At 39.9% G+C, this 24,029-nt stretch overlaps 1 protein-coding gene across 3 annotated transcripts in view; it reads left to right on the top strand.

The window, feature by feature from the left end:
• Window positions 1-17,592, top strand: part of LOC144770739 (chemerin-like receptor 1) — a 423,466-nt gene extending 405,874 nt beyond the window's left edge. For all 3 annotated transcript variants that reach the window (XM_078655483.1, XM_078655482.1, XM_078655481.1), the window contains one exon: window positions 12,577-17,592. In XM_078655483.1, coding sequence (XP_078511609.1) covers window positions 12,578-13,543 — 966 coding nt within the window. In that variant the 5' untranslated portion in view covers window position 12,577 and the 3' untranslated portion in view covers window positions 13,544-17,592. The remainder of the gene's footprint in view (window positions 1-12,576) is intronic.
• Window positions 17,593-24,029: the final 6,437 nt, after the last annotated feature.

Raw genomic sequence — 24,029 nt, 5'->3', positions numbered from 1 at the left:
AGCTGAGTCTCCTGTGCTGTGAAAAGCTTTCCTGCCAGGGTGCCTACTCGCCTGAAAGAAATGCAAATGTGCCCCATTAGTTTATCGGCAAGTGTAAAGGGTGCTTGGGACCTGTGAATCACTCCAAGCTTTGTGATGACAAAGAGTTATTTTTTTTGAGTGGTAGTGCAAAGAGTTAACAACTGAAGTGTTTGTTTTTAATCGTAATTGTACTTACACAGCAGCCCTCAGTACCCCTATGGAGGTGTTGAAGGGAGAGTTATGTAAAAAAGAAATTGCATTATATACTCCCTGGCATTTCCAAAATCTACATTTTAGAAGCACTATTTTATTGTAAAACTATTTTCTATCAGTCTATATTTTTACTGTGTGTAATGCAATGCAAATATGAAATAATAATATAAATACTCATAGTGCTTTCTGTCACATGCTGTGACCTCATAGCACTAACAATACACTATTCTTCACTGCACCAACCAAGATTTAATTCTGTGGTTCTCTGGTTACACACAGACCTCTGCAGTGCATTAACTAATACACATTTCATAATGGACCACAGTGCATTTCGCACTAAGTAACTTAGTATTTTATATGTCGGTAACTGTGGTGAAAATCGTAAAAACATACAGAATATTTTGGGGCTTATTTATCAGAGGCTTGCGCAGCCAGAGCATCTCAACCATACCTATGAGGCAGCATAAAGGCCCCTTGCATGGCTTTCAATGGCCTCATAGATATTGAGGACGGATCTTTAGCAAAGCTGTGCTGGCACGAAATTTCAGAAGGTGAATATTCGAGGAATTTTGATTTTTGATTTGCTGTGGATTTGTAGAGCGCGAATTGCTGCCCTGAGGCGTCCAAGCGCTAGCTATAACCAAAACCTACCAGAGAGACAAAGGGGAGGGGGGGAAGGTCTAAAACGGTGAGTTAAAAAGGAAGGTTTTAAGATGTTTGTGGAACGCAGTGAGATTGGAATTGGCCCTGAGGTGCAGTGGAAGGGCATTCCACGTTCTGGAGGCATTATGGGCAAAGGACCTGCCGCCGGATCTGGATTTTTTTATTCTGGGGGTCGCTGCTAGAAAGAAAAAACCACAATGCCCCTGCACTTGTACAAAAGTATATATAAGGTGTGTGGTAACAACACTGTCAATTAGCTCAATATGAGGGAAAATGGTTTAGAACAACATCCAACTCCTTCAAGTAGATCAATTGTCAGTAATCGTTTTTCAGACAAAATAGGGAAGGAAAATCAGGATGTAATCCGTTGTTGATGCAAAAGAGTTTTCGTTTATTGTTCCTTTAAGTAGGCAAACACGTGTTTCATCGCAGGGAAACAGACTGCGAATCTTCAGGGCCTAATAGGTGAGGTGCAAGGGCCACCTCGGATACGTGTATTCGAAAGATCCTGTAAGCCGGAGTTTCACTGGTTGAGTGAAGTCGCACTCCGAGACCGGATAAGTCTCTTAAATAAAGCACAGAGTATAAACCGGGAGGAGAGGATTGACAGGTGACTTCAAATACGTGACACTGTCAACCAACAGGAAAGGCGGGTACACCTTGTCGTAGCAGTTCTCCCTCTTGAGTTTCCCGGCGCCGTTTTCCGAAGACGGTCCTGATTTTCCTTCCCTATTTTGTCTGAAAAACGATTACTGACAATTGATCTACTTGAAGGTGTTGTTACCACACACCTTATATATACTTTTGTACAAGTGCAGGGGCATTGTGGTTTTTTCTTGCTCTAGTATGTACCAAGCTTGGTCCATCTTCGAACGGTTGTGAGGTTTTACCGTTCGCCCCATTGCCTGTACCAATTATTGTATACCTTTGTTTTAAGCTTTAATTTTACGGACACTCTGGTTGTGCGCCTTGTAATTCTGGAATACCTAAAAAAAAACCTCAGTCGACAGTACGTCGCTGCTAGAAAGGTCTGGCTGGAACGAAGACTTCTGTTGGGGATGTAATGAGTGACTAGGTCGCGAGTAATACTTGGCAGTCATGTTTAAATGAATGCTTAAGCAATTATGAATGTTCAAAAATAGAAGATGAAATGAGGAGTAAAATAGTTTTTAAGAAAGAAGTGAATCAAACGGCTGCATTACTAACTACTATAGCGGATAAGGAGGACTTAAGGAAAAAAAAATCATTTTTGGACAATAGCTAACTCTTTTGGTAGGTTGTCGCCCCAATCCTATCTGTCATATCATTTAAGACCTCTGATTAAGAATAAATGTATGCACTTAAGGTTGGGAAGATATCTGACAAAAGATGGAATCCCAAAATGGGAGAATAAATGGTCATCAAGTATCTGCAGGCTTTGTGGGCTAAGTGTGGAAACTTTAATGCATATTGTAAACTTATGCCCAGCTCTGGCAGATGCTCGGAAGTCCATTCTCAAACCGATTTTTAATGAATTGGGAGTGAGAACATGCAGGAATGCAATTATTGCCGTTTTAAGTGGGGATAACATTAAACTCATTCATCTCTTTGTTAAGTTCATCAATATTGCGGATTTTTTTTCCATATAATTGATGGTCCAAGCAAATGAATTCCATGGCAAAATAATTTCGGAAAACAATTGGCTCGGTAATAAAGTTTTTAAAATTTTTCTTTTCTGAAAAGGGAGATCGTATTATTTATTTTAAAATATGGTATTTAATATTGCCCTAGAACAGTGGATGTTAAATTAAGGCATTGCCAGTGTTATTTAAATTTGCTTGTATAAGTTTTAATAAATGTTCACGTTACTTAATTTTATTGTAAGGATTTTATTTTAGTATGCATAATGCACTTTGCTCTAGATATAAGGGTTAAAGGTTGTTTGAAGAACAATGTTATACGAGTTAAGGGTACCAGTTGCTTAAACTAATACGATGAGTCTGTTGATAAGTATTGAAGAAAAGTGCATTTTGTTTTATTGGTGTGAATTGTTAATGGCTAACTACTGAAACTGTAAATATGTTGTCACTATAAGCCATTACAGCTCATAGATTGCATTACATTAACTACTGTTGCTGTTATAACATCTGCTGCTAACACATTGCACTTTAGTTAGAGGCTGTTAAAACAGTATATTTTGCTAGCACATGTCACTTTAGTAAGCATAATGCACGTTATTACTGTTTACGAATGGACAATAGCAAAATATTTGCAGTTATATTATTTGCTACTAACATATGTCACTTTAATTTGATGCTGCTAAAATGTTATTGGCTGCTAGCATAAGGCACATTAGTAATCATAATGCATTATAATTTTTTTATTGTAAAGTTTTTAATATTCTGTTAAAAATGTTATTTATCAACTCATAATCAGTGGATCTTCCCTAGGATGTTAATAGTCTTGTGTATATATGCTTGTTTGTATTTGCATTTTCTTGCTTTACTTGTTTGTAATGATTTTAATTAATCAACAAATAAATTACTACTACTACTACTACTACTACTACTACAGAGTAAGACAAAGCAGGGCAAGTCGCTGCCTTGCCTTACTCTGCATCATGGAGGTGTTCCATGGGTGCTGCATGGGATTCCCATGCAACACCCATGGATGTTAATGCTGTGCCATATTTACAGAATCACTTAAGCCGGGGGCAGCACCAAAAATGTACGTCTCCCCAGTGAAAACATTTCTCCTAATTTTTTCCTCTTTCCATGTGTGCTGCATTCTGCAGCTCACATAGAAAGAGGAAAATATCTCTCAGGATTGTTGCTGTGAGGGAAGGTGCCCCTTCCTGCACAAAAACAATCCTGCCAATGTTTTTAGTTACACCTTTGACCACACCCCCATGCTCACTGACCTTTGGGTTGCTAAACACTGTTTAACAATATTTCTCCATTGTAAAAATTATTTTGTGTGGTAATTGGGGGCGTTTATGGTTGTCGATGATGAGTACCGGGTTCTAGAATAGTTTTTGCCGGAGGGGGTCCTTACTTGTAAAAAAGTTTGACAAGGGGGTCTCAGCATCAAAAAGTTTGAAGACCTCTGCTCTTTGAGGGTTATTCAATGAACTCTGTCAACTCTTTCATCATACCCACCACAATATTCAAAAATATTTTTCCTCCCACATCTAATAGGTTAATCTGCCTATAGTTTTAGGAGGGGGGTTGAAATATTGCCTATCTTATAAATAGGTTTCATTACTGCACTCTTCCAACTATCCACAAAAAGTACTGTCACTAAAAGTCTCTTTGGAACAACAAATAGACCAATCTGGACCACCAATCGACATTTGTTTTAACTACTACTGATGGTAAGTTACCAGGTCCAGCTGCGCTTGTCGATTTCAATGAGGATATTGTCTCCTTGATAGCCTGTAGGGAAAATTGTCTCCTTATGTCTTCTTCTAAGTTAAAAGTTTCTTGGCGTTGAATGCTCGTGGAGTACTTATCGTATGTTTCCTCCAAGTATTCTCCCCATGTATATTCCCCCATCGAGTACCTTAGCATTTCCTACTCCTTCCCAACGCATGAAAATTGTTACTTATTCTTTGTTAAACCTTTTATACTCATTTCTTGCAATAATAAGCTGAGCTTTGATCTCATTGTTCTTGGAAACCTTTGATTTTCTTTTCTATGACCTTAACTGTTGTTTTCTTTAGGTACCTACATTCTTCATCAAACCACATATTTTGGCCCTTTTATCATACATTTTCCTTTTTCACAACAATTGCATGTTTTAGATCCACCTTCAAACAAGAAACAACCTCTTTAATTTTTCTATCATACCTAATGACAAATTTTACCGGTAACTCTTCTTTCCGGATTTCATTACAACATTGCTGGAGTTTTTAAGTGGGTAAGTAACTTCTCTGCTATTTTTGTCCTGATATGCTTATGACAGTCCATTTTTAGGGGAAGAACGTTATCTCTGATATGTTGGGCTCCTATACATATGACAAAATTTAAAGGTCGATGATCCCTTTCTTTTATTTCTAAATTTTCAAAATGCTCCACGTGAGTGAAGTACAAGGTGTGCCAGAAGGCATAGTCTATCTCCTGATTACCAAACATAAAGGTCTTCTTTGCCTGTCTATCCGATGGCACCTCTCCATTCATGCTGACTAAATCACTTGAGGCAAAACATTTTTCTAATGAGATATCTCTGGAGGTAATAAGGCTTTCTTGATATCTTCTAGTTGGAATGTTATAGGCTCACAGGACTTCGTTATGAAATGGGTCACAATTATAGGGATCCAATATGTGGTTAGAATTCCCTAGCAGTACAATCCGGTGCTATGAATATATAGAACAAATTTGATAAGATCTTAAGTAAACATTTTCATTTCTTCATCATAATATTCATAGCCTATAATATCTAAATAACATTAACAACATTTATAAAAAAATTGATCCATATTATTCCTGTACAATTGTGCACAACCAGCTAAAATGCAATTACTTCTTGTACTGATCACCCAAACTTTGTTAGCCACTTTGGTTGATAGTAATATCAGGATACCGACCAGATGAACGGCCTGGGTAGAATTCCAGACACTTTGAACCACAGAGCTGAGACCTCCCCCCCCCCCCCCACCCCCCTCCCACTGCCTTCAACACTGTGGGTTGGAATTTCTCCCCTCCACTGTCAAGATGCACTGCTTTCTTTCCCTTCAGCTGCTGATAGTCCGGTTGGCACTTATCAACCTCTGTGTGTCTCAATATGGATCAGTGTTTTAATGGTTAAGCAAAGTGGTCAGAGGGCACTCTGATTGAATAGTCCGCTACCATTGTTAGTGTCATGCACCAAGAAGGTTCTTTCCACATTAGATGAGGCTGGCATTCATCAAATATTGTGTGAGGCCGATTCACAGAAATAACTTAAGACACAATCCTAAACTTACTACTTTTGGTATTCCCAGAAGTTAGGATTTTGTCTTAAGTTTGTCTTAAGACAAACTTAAGACAGACTTAAGACAAACTTAAGACAGGCTTAAGACATACTTAAGACAGACTTAAGGCAAAATCCTAGCTTAAGTCTGTCTTAAGTCTGCCTTAAGTCTGTCTTAAGTCTGTTTTAAGTCTGTCTTAAGTTTGTTTTAAGACAAACTTAAGACAAAATCCTAACTTCTGGGAATACTAAAAGTAGTAAGGATTTTGTCTTAAGTGTGTTCTGTGAATCCGGCCCTGCCTTTTTAACATCAGTCAGTGATTTTATTGTTATGCAATTTAGTCAAGTTACTCTCTAGTCTGAAGGTTGGTTTTTACTTCCTGACCCTTGTGTGTTTGACCTTGTGTTAAATGGCCCTTGTGGTAGTTTTATGGGTTGGACCCTACCCCTCACCCAATTAACGAACGCCCCGCCCTGATTTAATACCAGCAGCAGAAGACCATTGCAGTTCTGTGTGTAGTAACACAGCCATAATCTACCTCCCTTAGGTAATCTGCTCTACTGCCTCCAATGCTTAAGTAAGCATAGTGATTCATGCCAAAGATATCCTTCCAGTCTCTACTGAAATCTTTTCGAGGAAAAGATGATTCTCATTGATCCTTCCCTACCGTCTATGTGCCTTGAGCTGGGCTCCTAATTTGCAGCTTTATACTGCAGCTTTACCTGGTTTTTTCCAAGGCCTACATGGCATTTAAGAAAATATTTATCTGTGCTTTCTATACCTTGAATTTCTGTTTCTGGTGTAAATGTAATCCCTTGATTCATTAGCTATCTCTTTGCCTTATAAATGGCTTCTCGTACCCCCTCCAAGAATTGAAGGTCTTTTGTGGACTCTGTACCTAATTTGTTCCTTACAAAACCCACTTGTTTTATATGTTTAGAAGAAATCAGTTACAGACTGGGATATTTTGAAAATACACTGCACAACTGGGACCTGTTTAGTGGAATGTTTTCTCAGTTTTTCTGTTTTTACCATTCTTTTTACCATTCTTTCCATTTTGGAGGGGTTTTACAAATACACGTACATTCTTCACATCTTGGCACACTATTTTGGGGCATATTTACAAGGACGGAGTTAAAATTATCACCGCTTTAGTGGCAGAAAACTGCTGCTAAAGCGGCAATAATGGGCTTGACAATAGCCTCTTGAGAATTCCAGAGAATTCCAGTAGAAGCCCAAGTTTACACCAGAACATTGGCTTCTATTGGATTTCTCTGGAATTCTCAAGAGCCTATTATCAAGCCTATTATCGCCGCTTTAGCAGCAGTTTCCTGCCGCTAAAGCGGCGATAATTTTAACTCCGTCCTTGTAAATATGACCCTTTATTTCTTGTCAGGGGCGCAAAATACCCACTTATGCCTGGTATGACTGACTGATGTTCCCTACTTACTATATTTTGTTGGAGCTGGAGCTCTACCTTTCCTCAGTGATTTATTCACTTGAGGACTACAAATTCTTGGTGTTTCACTACTCATTAGACTTCTCTTTAAAGGAGCTCCGTTTGCCTTGCTTTAAAAAAAAAAAAATTGCCAAGGCCCTCGGTATGATTTTGATGCCTCGTTATGGGAACAGTTTCTTTATTGGTGTTCCCCTGTATGTTGTGCTGACTTCTATTATCCTTTAGTGGTTCCATACTTTCCATAGCCAGTTTACTCCTTCCCTCTTTTTCTTTCCCTCGCTTTTGCCGATTCTCCTCCCTTCTTGACGGGCCTCAATCTACAGAAAAAATTGTTTTAGTAATTATTTTGGCAAACCGGGTATCCCTCATTTTTTTACTAACATTGACCATTTTAAAATGCAAACTGAGGATGATACATCCTTTATCACTATATCCTCACCTCCACTCTTGTTTCTCTCTTGTAGTGTCTCCTCATCTGTTCTATCAATTGACCTACCTAAAGTAGGCATACAAACATTCATTTAATGCATTTCAGAGGCTATTGTTTGCAAATAACATTTATGCACTTTAAAGTATCATTATTTAGAACAATGGCCACAAAGAAGCCTTGCAGAGTCTTTTGCATAAGCAACAATGTCCAACATGGAGAAAGATGTGGATGGAGGCAGCACTAGGTAAAAGTAGAATTGAGATTTTTGGGAGCAATACTTTCTTTGTCTTGTCAGACTGATTAGAGATTGTTGACTAATAAGTCACTCCAGAAATTGTATTTATCATAATCTTGGTCTTAGATTTGACTCTCCTGCAGTACCTTCATCGTATTTAATTCATTTGGATCAAGATCACGGCTGCCATGAGTATCTCGCTCTTGAGTTCCTCCAGGAGACCCCATTGAGACGCACAGGAATGAGACTAGCCTTTGCTCTATCCTTGATGCAGTAACACAGAAAATCCTCGGGTCTGTAAATAGACTCAAAATGTCAGTAGATAACGGATATGGGTCTCACAAAATCTCCACACCTCTGGTATGTGAGGGTATTCGTCCTTTAAGGGATTTCTCCCTAGTGGAGATTTTGCGAGACGCATATCCGTTATCTACTGACATTTTGCGTTTAGATACAGACCCGAGGATTTTCTATTTTACTACTATCTTTAATAGGGGATTTATTCCTCGCAGGTCTATAAACCTCTTCCTTGGGACCCTCTTCCCCTTTATTTGTGTTACTCTATCCTTGATGCACCAGCATCCTTTATGTCTTGCAGCTCTAAAATGTCTGTAGTGTTTAAGATAGGGAGATCTAAACCCTGAGACGGCCACGGATAACAGCTCCCACCACTCCCTCCCATAGCCTGTCATTCCCCTGGCCCCGCCCCCAACACTCTACAGTAAGAGAAAAATAAAACAATAATAAAAATGGTTTATGAGCATTTTATTTTTCAAGTTTTGCAGCTCCTGCTGGCAGGGGAGTCTCCTTTAGTACACAATTCTGTGCAGTGGAATACAATCTCCTGCTGGGAGTAGAGAGTACAACAAATCACAAGTATCTAGAAATCACTGATGGAGGGTTTGGAAATGCAATTTGGTCCCTACCAGAAACAAGACATTCTCATAATGTTACTGGAGCATGAGTGGTGCTTACTCATACAGTATATCATCAATCTCCTGGGCCATTGCTCTATCTCAAATGATGCAGCTGTAAAATCCAGGGAGCAACCACAGAATGATAGTGACTACAGCAGAAATGTAATTGCTGATTTATTTGGCTATTTTCCTCCAAAAGGTGGTTCACTCCCTGTAAAGGATTAATACCTATAATCAATGCTGATCAAAAAGTATAAAGTGAAACCCTGTTAGGCAGAGACACAACTAAAGTATGCCTGAACCAAAAAGATTTTCCAGGTGTAAGTAGCAGCTGAATAGATAACATAAGCATCATTTATAGACAGTGCATAGTAATGTTTTTGTAATGTTATAAAACTATCTTAGGGTGTGATAGTTGGGGAAAATGTTCCATTTTCTTCATCCGTGCAACCAAATCATGAATTAAATACGTGCACAGACCATTTCCTTAAGTCAGTGTCATCTTAAGAATTTCGGGGGCCCCCCTGGGAAAGAAATATTTTGGCGGGCCCCTGTTTGGAACAACTTTGAATTTTATTACCCATTTTTTGACAATTCAAAACCTATGCTGCCCAAAAATATTTAATTATACAAAAAAGTTAAGATATAAAAGTACACTCAAGTGCGTTAGAGAGAAAGTTCACTTTCCCATTGGGGGCCCTGGGCAATTGTCCACTTTGCCCACGCTTTAAAGTGTCTCTGCCTTAAGTGCATGAAATCAATTAAATGACTCACAAATATTGGTTTTGACTAAAACATAATGAAAGTACATTTCCCTTTTTCAGTCAAATAGGAAATAAGTTATTTCTAAAGGTCACTACAGAATGAATTATAACTATTATTCTATTCAAGTACAAAATTACTCCAAGTAATTTTGGGACAAAATTATTTTATAAGACATAAAGCGCATGAAATGCACCTGTCACTTTGAAAACAATTTAGAACAAACTCCTATAAAAATAAAACTCACTTGTATTATGCATTAGAACTTTGTGTGAAGTTAGATTATGTTCTTAGATAGGGAAATAAAGAAAGGACACCTATTTCAGAAAATACAAAACCAACTTTTAGCCAAAATACATATTGTTGTGTTGCAGGGTTGGCATTGTGTACACAAATTTACTTTGGACTTTGAAAAGAAACATGTGAACCAAAAATGTTAGTAATGAAAAATTGTTCCAGGGCTAGACTTAGGGTTTTAAAAATGTCAGGAAATAGACAGAGACCTCACATCTTGGGCAAGTAACAAGGCTCATCCTGTGTTTCTTGTGTCGTGCAACTGGCAATCCATATACAAATATAATTCCCCAAATCCTCTACAATCTGTCATGCATCCATGACAGAGAGCAAGCCAGGTTTTGAAGTCTATTCCTGCCCCAAGGTGTCCGCATGTAACGTAAATACCCAAGGCATCAATGGACCAAGTGGCTGTATGCTGAGATGCTTACCTTGTTTTGATGAGCAACTATCTGGTTCTCGCTGCACCTTCAGGTGCCCTGATGCCAGACAGCATTTCACTTCTGCTCAGGTGATGAGCATCAGGGATTGTTTCCACAGGACGTATGCTGCCTTCTGCTCCAGGTTGGCATCTCGAGCCAGGAACAGCTAGGATTGATGCCGTCTCAGGGATGAAAGTGAAAGACCTGCAGCCCTAGTGTGATTGGGATTACTGCTGATGCTGGGCTCAAGGGAGGCCCAGATGTCTTCCTTAACCTTAAAAAAGAGGCATTAAGGGTTAAGGCAGTAAGGGGCAGATTTACAAGCCCCTTGCGCCACTTTTGTGTCACTTTTCCCATGTTAAAAATTACAAAAAAGTGTAAATATGCCCCTAAATTGTAAAGCATCTTAATGTGACTTCAACCATGGCCCTACCTGCTTGTGTCCTGGTGCTCACTCTATCCCGGTGTTCTCCAGTGACGAGAGACCTTTCTTAAGCATCCTCCCCCTCTGTATACCTTTTCTGGCTGTACCACCCTCTGGCATATTTTGATCTTATTCCCACATGTCAAAGTACAGTGTCAAGACAAAGGGACATGCATGATGCTCTCGCTCCATGGTTTTGGCCAACTATTCTTCCAGTGACAAAAGTTCCCGTGTTTGGAGTAGAGTTGAAACATTATACATCTCTGTGGGACTGGAACAAAGACTGCTTTCTTGAGATCACCTATCTCTTCTACTGCACTGTTATAGGCAATGCTGGTGTTTGCAGGAACATTCCAGCAGATATGAGCCACCTGATTTAAAATGGAATCCAAACCAGAACTTTGCAGGTAACAAGGGCACAGACCACACATGCACTCAGATGTCATGTAATATACACATGGGAAAGGTGTTAGCTACATGTCTACCTCTCAGTGTCACCCAGGCAAATAGTACACGGTATACACTACAGACTGAAAACCTGCAGGGTCTGCTGCACAGTGGACACCTAAACCTTGTGCTCCTCTGCACCATCATGTCACAATCCTGCTCACACACACTACAGCACGCTGTATAGTTACTAAGCCCACATATGCAAAGATTCAATGGCAGGAGTTCACAAACGTATCAGAACATATAAAATAGAAATAAAACTATTAACATCGGGGTGGACCTTAATGCTTAATATAGATAACAGACCTCAAGGGAGATGTAACTTAAATCATGTTAAATACATCCACTAGACAAATATTCCAAAATGAATTCCCAACACCCAGAAATTATTGGTCCCTAGGAATCTCGGGGTAGTATCTGACACTGAAAACCTCTAATCCAACATGCTTAGCGAGAGAAAAGAGATGGTGGGGCATATTTACAAGAAAGTGGTAAAGAGTGGGTTAGCTCCAAAATTGTTTACTATGAGCTCCTTCACTTAAGAAATGGAGGAATGTGTTGCATTTAAAATAATACAGCACTTCCCTGTGCTGGTGCTAAACTAAGCTGCCAAGCGCCAACATAGGCACCCTTGCACCATGGTGCAAAGGTGCATGTGTTGAGGGCATGATTACATTGTGCAGCACACACAGACGTTGCAAATCGTAATTTTTTTCATGATTGTTTATGTGCAGGAAGGTGTCCCTTCATGGCATTTTGCAGTTTCTATGTGTGCTGAGCAGCACACATAGAAACAGCAAAAACGAGGAGAAATAAAGCATGTCTCCTGGTTCCGCCATGTAAGACAAGGTTTTCCCTGATCTTAATTTTGGTGCTGCCTCCTATTTACGCCTCCTTTGTAAATAGGGGGCAGCGTCAAAATCAATAGGTGTTGCAGCATAACAACCACCAAAACATCCATTGCCCACCCCTTTCACGCTAAGTGCTGAGTGAAAAGGGGCCTTATTTACAAGGCGGTGTTAAGCCATGTTAAGCGATTTCACACCGCCTTGTAAATAAGGAGGCCCCTATCGCCATAGGCATGTGTCAAAAAGTGATGTTACTGTGACAATATGGGCTTCTAAATATGCCCTGTAGTTTCTGGAAACCAGGGCAAGAAGGTTTAGGCTTACAATGGTGGTCTGAATGTCAACTAATGAGGCTCTTTATTACACATAGAAATTTCAACACGCATGACCCTCACAGAAACATTTGTAATCAATTTAGGATTCAATTGTGCTTGTCACTTATGTTTAAGCCTGTTCTTCACCAGTTAAACTTTCCATGATATTCACACTTTAATATTTCTCTTTCCAGAATGAACATGGCTGCTATTGGATTAAATACAACCAATGGAACCTCCCTCTACAGCGGATACGCTGAACTTCAAAACACCATGAAGGTTGTCACTGCCGTGATGTTCAGCATTATTCTTCTGATGGGGGTGACTGGCAATGGGACTGTCATCTGGATCACTGGGTGCAAGCTCAGGAAGACCATTAACACCATTTGGTTCCTGAACCTGGCTATTGCAGATTTCATCTCCACTTTCCTGATCTTTGCCACCCTCCTGTACCTGGCCCTGGACCTCAACTGGCCTTTTGGCTCAGTAACTTGCAAGTTGCTGAACTGCACCTTTGGACTCAGTATCAACACCAGCATTCTGCTCTTGAGCGCTATCAGCATCGACAGATGCGTCCTAGTGCTTTTCCCAGTGTGGTCTCAGAACTACAGAACAAACAAGCTGATCACCACCGTCTGCTTGCTCATTTGGACTCTCTCAATCACCCTTGTCCCGGGCTCTTTCATGTTCTCAGAGATGTCCACGACGCACAACCGCAGCACCTGCAAGAACGTGGATATCTTCGAAGACTGGGAGCAGCAGGAGGCTGATGTCTTCACAGTTTGCCTCTTCCTCTATCAGTTTCTTATTCCTTTGACCATCATCTTAATTTCCTACGCAATCATAATTTTTTCCATCAAGAAGAAACGCCTGAACAGATCCAACAGGCCGCTACTGGTCATCACTGGGGTTGTTTTCTCGTTCTTTCTCTGTTGGTTGCCCTACCACGGCTTAGCTCTGGCACGGATAACTGTCAGCCACCTCCCGCCACTTGTTTATTATGTGGCCATCCCACTCTCCAAGTGCATGGCCATGTTTAACAGCTGTATCAATCCAATCCTCTATGTCTTTATAGGGCATGAATTCAATGATATTATAAGGAAGTCCCTGCTTCAAGTATTCAAGTCTGCATTTGAGGAAATGCCCCACACCAGGGTCTAAGCAGACAGAAGACATTTTGCCAATGTAGGCCTAAACACAGGGTGTTATTCGATGGTCCAGCTAGACTTTGCCTTGAAAAGGCTAAACTGGCCTTCATCTAGACCATCTTGCCAGTATTGTGCTCCGTGATGTCATTGGCTGAACAAATGTGGCACTCTAAACATCACAAGATGTTTTTCCAAAAACAGGCTACTATAACTGTTCTACATGCTGGTAAAAAGACTGTTTTGTGCTGTGGAACTGTGGTAATTCTTAGTTGGAATGTTGTAGACCAAATCATGGCTCTTTGAGCTGTAGTGTACACAAAGAATGCATCATCGGTCAGTGACATCATTGAAAATTCCGAATGATGATGAAGGGACAGCAGCAGAAATCTTCTGTGCAGGAGCCATGGACCAAGACCAGCAATAGTGACCTCATACTTTTAACCCAACACAAACTCATAGCATGGCATCCGTACACTTTGACCCACAGGGCCCGGCGGCGAGGTCATTATACCCCAGACACCATGTTCTCTGCAGACTTAATCTGGGATCCAAGTCGTATTTGATATGAATGCTTCATTGTATGAATGAGGACCCTAGATGACGATGACAAGGCATGCAGTCAGATAACCATCTACTAAATACAAAGTAAAGCTAGAGATACTAAGACAAATGCCAATGGATCTATAAAGTTTTAAACGGTACAGTCTCTGGTGCAGGACTTCATTCTATCCAAGAAGTGCCTCATGAGAGAACATATATACCAACACTTTGTTTTCAGTGTCTGCATGCAAGGGCTCATTACAGAGTACTCCTACCTTAAAATGACTTTTAGAATGGTACAAATGATGTAGAAATTAATTAGGTGAGACAATAACTTTACATATCCATTGGTGTATCCTGCAAAGGCTCAGGACACATGATTGCCTCACCATGTGTTGTTACCATGCCTGTTGCCAAGATTAAGGTATGACTGGTGAGGAGGTGGCATGGTGGTTTGATGCTTGGCTATTTTGTAAAATGATCAGGAATTACACCATAAAGAATTACGATTATGTGCTATTGCCACACCATGTCACCGACATCTTGAGATATTTAAAAGAGCCAAGGAAAGGCAACAGTGTGGTGGAGTCTAAACAATACGGACAATGATGAACATGTTAGCAAACAGGACCCACAAAAAATCCTTGCCCTATATATGAGAATCCAAATGTTGGAGAAGAGACATGTACTGAGCAAGCAAGTCATGCTCTCCAGAGTAAACATGTGCCTTCAAATGGGAGGTGATATCACATGCAAGTGGTACATTCAGAATAAAGTCAGTTTGAGCTCAGTTGAGGAGCAGGGTGAAGTACGAATGAGTCAAATGCATGTAACGTGTTTGTCTTCTTTAAAATGTAGTCATAAGGTATTTCAAACAAAGGGTGGCAGAAATCCTCCATCTATAGACGGTGGCCTCTACCGCTTGTGTTCTGCACCAAGAAGCATGACATGCAGGAAATGTCCGCCATTCCCCAAAACTGGAATGAACCTACTCTCTGGGAGTGCAACCGCAAAGATGGAGGATAGCCCTCTCATTCCATGGGTTCTAGTCGAAAAATGTACCCAAAACTCAAGGTATTGATGAATCCCACTTGAAATGTAAGAGCATTGACCATTGTATCTGACAACATGAACCTCTGCATTTACGGGAACACGGCCAGGTGACAGCAAAACATGGAGAATATTTAAACGGAGTAAAGTAAAACCTGTAGCTACTAAGGTTGTTTCTTTGACAGGGCCTCCCCTGCGTAAGGTCATGTTCTTGGTGTCCAGTGAGAAATCTAACCTGGACTGCAGTCCCCTTAAGAAGTGCAACAATACTGTGGAACTTTTTCCTTCTTTTTCATCTTTGTCATTAACAGGTTAATGTTCAGATACTTTGTCTATGAGGCAGTGCCGGACTTGCCATAGCGGGCACCGGGCATTTTCCTGGTGGGCTGGAAGGGTGGGGGGCGTTTTTGTTAGTGGGGGCTGGTATTGCAGCAGTGCTGCAATATCAGCCCCTTGTAATAAAAGCAGCAGCAGTGTTTCCCACCAGCACGTCATACTTCCCACCCTCTCCTCCGCTCCCTGGTCCGGTCCGACTTATTTGCCAGGGCTGGTTTGTGGTCTCAGTCGGGCCCCGCTGGAAGGTTAACATGAATTCATTCAAACATCTTGTTGATGATGGTCTGTTTAGTTGCAGTTTCATTTGAAAGTGTTGTTGTTGTTCAATTGAACAAAACTTATTGCTATTTTCAAACTAAAAATAATCATTAAAAGACAAACAGGAAAAGAGGTCCCGATGTTATAAAGCATTATGGTTGTAAACCCAACGATTGATGAATTTGGAAAAATGCTTTCTAAACTGTAAAATGTCTTTTGGGACACACGCTGAATCACATTTAAGAAGGCGGGGCAAAAAGGGGCATCCTATCCTAACGGCGAATCAAGGCGAGATCCATCAATAGTTTGCAACAAAAAATCCCAGTTGCAAATCAACAATTTGTTACAAACTCTCTTCAGGAATTCTGTAATATTTAAATGTTACCGGCTACTGAAAGGAGTTAGTAACAATGTTGCAAAGGTGAAGCTGTCCTCCTTAGACAACTTCCTGTTTGGAAATTGTGCCTGATGACCTTGATAAGGATCAGGCAGCAACCCATCAGACGACTGCCTGCTCCTCTCAATGTCTTTCCAAATGGAAAATTCAGGGCCTTATTTACAACAAAATGAAGCAGCGCGGCGCCGCGAGCAATTTTCCTTCGTTGAGCTGCGTCATTTCAAAAGCACAGGGATGCATAATATTTACTACAATATGACACGTCCTTTCTTTCCCCTGCACTGGCGCACAATTGGCTGCCATTCTTCAACGTAGGCACCATTGCACAACGATGCAAGGGTCCCTGTATTGCTGGGATTATTGTTTTTGTGCCGGTAGGAACACCTTGAAAGAGGAAAAACAAGAAGAAACAAAAGTATTTCTCTTCAGTGCGCCTCCTTACTCCTCCCCTGGGGAGGCGTAGGATTCTGACGCATTCCCAGCTTTACGAAATATTGTAAATCTGGGAATGCGGCAGAATACATGGGTGCTGCATGGGAACACCCACAGCAACACACACGGCATAACCCTTTCACGAAAAGTGATGTGTGAAAAGGACCATATTTACAAGGCCATGAAAAGCCACACAGGGTGGATTTGTGTGGCCTTGTAAATATGGGTCAGCACACTGCGCCGCTGGTGCGTCAAAAAAGTGATGCACTGGTGGCTCAAGGGGCTTGTAAATAAGCCCTGTATTATTTAAAACAGCATCTGTTCCTTTAAGGAAAGCGGGAAACTTGTTATTAAAAAAAGGTTTCTGTTTGGGACGACATACACAAGGATGGTGGTCTGATGTTCATTGCAGACCACCATCACTGTGTTTGTAGCCAATGACATGGATTCGCAACTATCGAGCTATAAAATTAATCCTTAAACTGGAAATTTCAGTAAACAACCTATTAGAACACAATGAACATAACAAAATCAGAAATGGCAGTCCACAATTTGTGAGCACTTTTTACAACTTGTTTTATAGTTACGGATTGGGGGCCCAATGACCTAAGATAATTTTCTACTAAAATTTAAAGAAATACTAAACAATACTATGAGACAGCTTGTTTGAATTATTCAACACTAGGACATTTACAATAACTGGACTCCAGCAGATCCTTTCCTCCAATACGAATGCGAAAGTGCCTAGCACTTTCATATTACATTAAGAGCATTGTCACTTCCCTCTCTTAGACTTTATACATTTTCAACAAATACAAGATTTTGTGTGCATCCTACTTGAGCTTTCAATCTTTATTGACACATGTGTTCTTTCTATTAAGTGCCTGTGTGCCATTATCATTGTTTTAGATCTACATAGGAAATTGACATTTCATTTTGCACAAATTGAACCTGCTCATGCTCCCCTGACAAGGCTTCAATTTTATTGCTCATGTGACATTTAAATATTGTTTGTGACGTGTCTCAATAAAGCCATTTCTTTGACTCTATGTGCCTTTATCTGAATTCGTTTAATTGATAAACAAAGGAATATTACTTTTGTTTTCTTTTTCACTTGTTGTTGCTAACCATAGGTTGCCCAGATCTGTAAATCCTGCTACCTTCTCTTACCTTTACCGCCTGTAGCTAAAACTTCATGCTTGCAATGTTTACGCTTTTTAAGGATTTTTATATAGTATGAAGCTAGCAAGTGAGCAGTGGAGCTCTGAACTTGACCAGGAACGCAGAGATACAATCCAGGATAATTTACAAGGCATTCACAAGGGAGAGAGTTCTATTCTTTAGAGATGTAGGTCCACTCCTATTAAAGTTTGCACAATTTAGCACTGTGTGAGCAAACCTTTATAATTTTAGGAAAACACTATGGACTAGATTCCCAAAAGTAAATATTACTCACATTTCTATTGACTCCTACACTTTGCTATTGACCTTTACGGAATGGAGGTTTACACAACGGTCCAGGCTTACAAATATCTACCGCGTGAAATCAGCAGAGTGTGTAAAGGTACTACTAATAGATTTTCATCTCTGGTGGAGATCTCTCAATACGAAAGCATAGAATACATTATTAAACTGTATTATACCTTAAAAATATAATACAATAATTTAATGTACAACATAATGGCAAATTAATTTAAACTAGTTATTATTAACCTGAAAAATAAAATATTTTAAAACACATTAACTTAGCAAGTTGATTGTGAATCAAATAATTTAAATATATTAATTTAATTAATAAATATTTCTTTTCAAACAGCAATCAATAGAAACATTATCGCCATTCCTAACATGTATGCTTTCATTGAATATACAGAAGGAGTTCATCTCATTTCTCAATAATTTACTGTTAAACTGACAAATCATTACACAACTAAAGTAGGCATGTTGGACTCCTATTTAGAACAAAGAAAAAACAACAGCACCAACCCATTTCCTACAATCCCCTTTAGGGGGAGGATAACCCAGCCTCTGCATTCCTTCAAACAACTATCAGCAACTAAATGTATGCATCTTGTCAAAGCAAGCAGGTCCGCCAGCTGCTCTACTGGCCTATATCCACCACAAATCTTCAAGAATATCTTTTAACTACCTCTACTACAACATCAGTCAGAATAATCATCAGTAGTTCTTTAACTATAGGAATCTTTCCAGAAGACTTTAAAAAAGCATACATACACACATTATTAAAGAAAACAAACCTGGACCCACATGACCCAAACAACTACAGACCAATTACAAGTGGACCTTTCCTTGGTAAAATGATAGAAAGAGCAGCATTCACCCAGATTTCACAATCCAATGAAGATAACTCTATACTTTCCGATTTCCCAAAATGATTCCATCCTGTCATGGTTTCTGGGTTCCCCCTCCCGTTTACCTGTTGCGTGTGTGTGTGTGTGTATACCATCACTCGCGTGGGACGCAGCTTTCCTCACTTCCGGCCTCGGCAGGTTAGCGTTTCAGCCTATGGCCGGTAGTACTGTTGCGTCATCAGCGATTCCGGGGAAGCCCGCTTATCAGATGCGGCTCATGACATTCTTTCCTTGGTGCATAGTGCAGGAGCGCTAAAAGTATTCCATCTTTGGTTCTAGCGCAAGAGCGCTGATAGTATTCTTTCCTTGGTGCATATTGCAGGAGCACTGGAAATATTCTTTCTTTGGTTCTAGCGCAGGAGCGCGTCTGAGTTCATTAGGCATCTAGCGCAGGTGCGCTTGGAGGGAAACAACCTTTACAACGCAACTTTTACAACGCACTACCATTACAACGAAACTTTTACAACGCAAAAACCATTACAACGCATGTATTTACAACGCATGTTTTTACAACGTAGGTACCTTTACAACGCATACCATTACAACGTAAGTATTGGTAAGTATATAATGATATTTAAAATGTTATATGTTTGGGTTTTTTTAAGGGGTATTTTTAGGGTTCAGGGTCAGTTTTGGGTTTTTGGGTAAAGGGGTATTTTTAGGGTTCAGGGTAAGTTTTGGGTTTTTGGGTAAAGGGGTATTTTTAGGGTTCAGGGTCAGTTTGGGGTTTTTGGGTAAAGGGGTACTTTTAGGGTTCAGGGTCAGTTTTGGGTTTTTGGGTAAAGGGGTATTTTTAGGGTTCAGGGTCAGTTTTGGGTTTTTGGGTAAAGGGGTATTTTTAGGGTTCAGGGTCAGTTTTGGGGTACAGGGTAAAAATAAAGTAAAATTAAATTTAAATTAAATTAATTAAATGAAATTAAATTAAATTAAATTAAATTAAATGATATCAATTTCAATTAATTTACATTAAAAAAATTAATATATACTTACCAATACTTACGTTGTAATGGTATGCGTTGTAAAGGTACCTGCGTTGTAAAAACATGCGTTGTAAATACATGCGTTGCAATGGTTTTTGCGTTGTAAAAATTTCGTTGTAAAGGTATGCGTTGTAAAAGTATTCGTTGTAACGTCATACATCCGCGCTTGGAACTATCTTTCCTTTTTCATTTGATGGTAGCACTGCTTCTGAGACTAAATAGGAGGTGAGCTGTTTTCCCACATGAGTAAATGTTTGTGAGTGGATGCCGGGTTAGCGTATTGTTGGTAACCAGTGTTCCCTTGTCTTCCGTCCAGCTGGCGCCCAAGGTCTATCCAAACGGAGGGACGTCCACTGCTACCCACCCGACGCCATCCTGATCCTAAATTATTGGCTACCATCCTCACTCCCATCCTTATCCTGGTTTTGTTCCTTATCCAGAATAGGGTAGGGTGGCTGTGGGGGCGATAGCTCGTGTTGTCTCTGCGAGAAACCTCCACAAGAAACAGGTACTTGTGGGGAACCCTACACATCCAGAAAGCACTGCCCTCATCACCATCTGGGATGACCTTAAAAACACAGTAGACCAGAACAAGGTGACTGCACTCCTTCTCTTGGACCTTTCAGTGGCCTTCTACACAGTTGATCAAGACACTCCAATCCAAATACTCTACGAAGCTGGAATAGAGGGGACTGTTCTCCGCTGAATCACATCCTATCTTCAAAACAGAACAAATGTCATCCATACGCCCCCTTTCTCATCCAACCTGTACTTCACAAAAGCAGGGGTCCCTCAAGGCTCTATCATTTCACGCATGATTTTCAGCATCTACAGGAGGGTATTACCAGCAATGATCAATAGATTTCAGCTCACATGCTATAACTACGCAGATGACACACAAATACGTCTTAAACTGAAAAGCCCCAAAGACATTGGAAACTCAAAAATCTTCAGTTACCTCAGAGCCGTTGATGAGTGGATGACATGGAGCCATCTTAAATTGAATGCTAATAAAAGTGAAATAGTCACATGTGACGTTTGGAAAAATTATGACCCACTCAGCACTTGGCCTGACATCCTGGGACACCTCCTAACGTATCCAAGAAAGCAAGAAACCTTTGAATTACTATGAACTCCAAGCTATCAATGAATGCCCAAGTGGATAAGTTAGCAAGATACTATGAAAACTCTGCGCCGCATCTTCCCCACCCAGGATTTCCACACAAGTCCACGCTACTATCTCTTTTGTACTGTCTAAACTTGATTGCGACAATGCCACTAACACGGATCGTCTTTATCAACTATGAAAAGACTACAACAAAGTCATAATTCTGCTGCTAGACTATTCATACATGTAAAGCCACAAACACACATCTCCCCTGCCTTAAGGGCCCAACATTGGTTAGTGGTTGCCAGACGATTCACAGTCAAGCTGCTTTGTATCACCCACAAAGCAATGCATGGAACAGGACCAATTTTTGTTGGGCACAAAATCCCTAAATGCATACAACAAAGGAACCTCTGTTCCAGATTGACACCTCGCCCCAAAACCCCAGCATACAAGCAAAAAAATATCATTGGTACATCTTTCTCTGTTTAGGTAGCCAACTATGTAATTTATCACCACCAAAAATAAGATTCACAGATAACTATCTTATCTTTAGAAGCTACTCGCGTTAGCTCTTTCCTACATAACCACCATACTCAAAACACAAATCTATAGCATATGCCTATGTGTGAATTTGTTTGTATTAATATATATACTACTTATGGTATTAAAAAATGTAGATATTCTCGTATGTCTGCTTAACAAATGTATATATTACTTCTGGTTAATATAAATATACATTATTAATGCTTAACATGTATATAGGTCACTGCATAGCTTACATATAAGTTATTTATTATGGGCTTATGGGTCTCTGATTTATTTATTTTATATATCACTATGTTAGATGTTATATAAGTTATTGGATTAGATGCTTGTGGGTCTTGGTTTGGTTTTATTTTATTTTAAATATCACAAAGTGTAAATATAATCATAACAATTGTATCTATTTTGTGCTTCACTATTGAAATTTTGAGGAAAATATAAAATAAATATGAAAAGACAAACCAAGAAATGCATGAAATAATGCCCCCCTAAAAATTTAAACAAATGCACAGATAAATTAACTTTATATAAAGCAACACTTGAAAGTCTGAGCTTCTAACTAGTTATCCATGCATGCACATATGGGTATTTCTATAATTCAACATTATATCTCTTTTGTTATTTTCCATATACATGCATACCTTTCTATGTAGTTCTATATCTATATACTTATCACTTTACACCTCCTGTAGAAATACAAAAAAACTCCTTCAACCATCTCCACGTACTCCTCTATATCTCATCCCATACCCTTCCCAATATATCCTCTACCCCCACTCTCTGACTCATCCCAACCATCATTGTACTACTATGACCAATAACCTAATTTAGACTTTTCCCTCCTCTTTCCCTCTTTTGATTCATCCCATACCTCATTTTACCAAAATTGTTCTGTAGGTATCTGTTGGGGAGAATACATGCCTGGATTAAGGAAAATTAGATTCTCTCGCCACTTCAGCGTGGCTTCAGACAAAATACAGGCACAATTGACCAGCTTTTTAGATTTTTAAATGTTTTGTGGAAGTACATGGTGTGGTGAGTTTTAGCACAGTTAGCTGTTCCAGGCTACCTCCTACAAATTATGATTAGGTTCCACCAGGGGAAGTATGCCCAGCGAAGATGGGGACAAAATGGCAAACTTACAGATCTTATTGAGGTTGGCAGAGGGGTGAGAAACAAGTGTGTCTTGGCCCCAACTTTGTTCATCCTCTACATCATTGAGCTACTAAATTCTTTACAGGACTGCATTGGTAACCCCTCTAAGATAGCTGGTAGCCCGGTCACATCTTTAATGTTTGCGGATAATAGTACACTACTAGTATCCAGAACACCCATGGGTCTACAAAACTTATTGCATTGTTTTTCAGTGGCATGTGATGAGTTTGGCCTTGCAGTAAATGTAAACAAGAGAACATTTATGGCATTTAATCCCCATAAATAATTTAACGGCAAAGTAATGTTGGGAAACACCATGTCAGAGGAAGTCAATGAATGTGTCTATTTAGGGGTTAGATTCACCAATACAATAGCATGATCCTCACATATTTTTAAGTACCAGCTCAAACCTCTGATCTGGGGCTATCAGAATATAGGACCCATTGAGAAATCTGAAAATACCTTTATGAGATCAATACTGGGCTTACCATGCAGCGTGCCCTTAATGCCAATAACCTTGGATCTTGGTCTCTAAAACATCACAAATGTGCCAGCTTTTAGACGACTACCCTACTGGACACAAATTTGGTATAATTGTACACTACTCCCCATGAGAGAATCATTTCTAGAAATAATAGCACTGGATAGCAAAGGGAGTATCCCCTGGTTAAAATATGTAAAAACTTGGCTATTTAATCTGGCCATGAGAAAACTGTGGATTAATCCCCTCGGTGTTCAGAAAAACACCAAAGGTTACAGGAACGTTATGGCTAGGCTGATGTTTCACTCGTACAAAACCAGAGAAATTCAGCCTTTATAGTTAGTTAGCTAACTATAACTCGCGCCCCCCCAATGCACTGCTTATGACGTCACATATTACATCACTCATGACATGGTGACACATCAAGCTAGGTCTGAGGAAAAGGGGGGATAAAAAAAGAGTTTTTCCCATGTTAATACTCATAGATTCTTTAGATTTACCTACAGCTCAAACTGCTGGACGGAATTACACCAAAAATTGACAGAAAGATAGCCTTGGTCCACAGTTTGTGCTTTTTGTTATTTGGTGTAAATCTCATCAGTAGTTGTTGAGAAACAAAAAGAAATTAAAATTAGTTTATCTACGATAATGAAGTCTTCATGAATAATGATGAGCTTGTGCAGCCGAGTCCCACAAAAAAAGGTGAAAAAAGGGGGCAGGGTGGCAATACCCTGACCAACAAGCCTGACCCACGAATCCGCAATGAATTTGCTGCAAAAAAAAACCAAACTAGAGCCGTCTCCTGCACGGGGCCCCCTCTCTTATGACATTTTTATGCCCCAAG

Source organism: Lissotriton helveticus, chromosome 7 (genome assembly GCF_964261635.1).
Source record: "Lissotriton helveticus chromosome 7, aLisHel1.1, whole genome shotgun sequence".
NCBI classification, from domain to species: domain Eukaryota; kingdom Metazoa; phylum Chordata; class Amphibia; order Caudata; family Salamandridae; genus Lissotriton; species Lissotriton helveticus.
The sequence above is the reverse complement of the archived record's forward strand: the minus strand, read 5'-3'. Positions and strand labels throughout refer to the sequence as shown.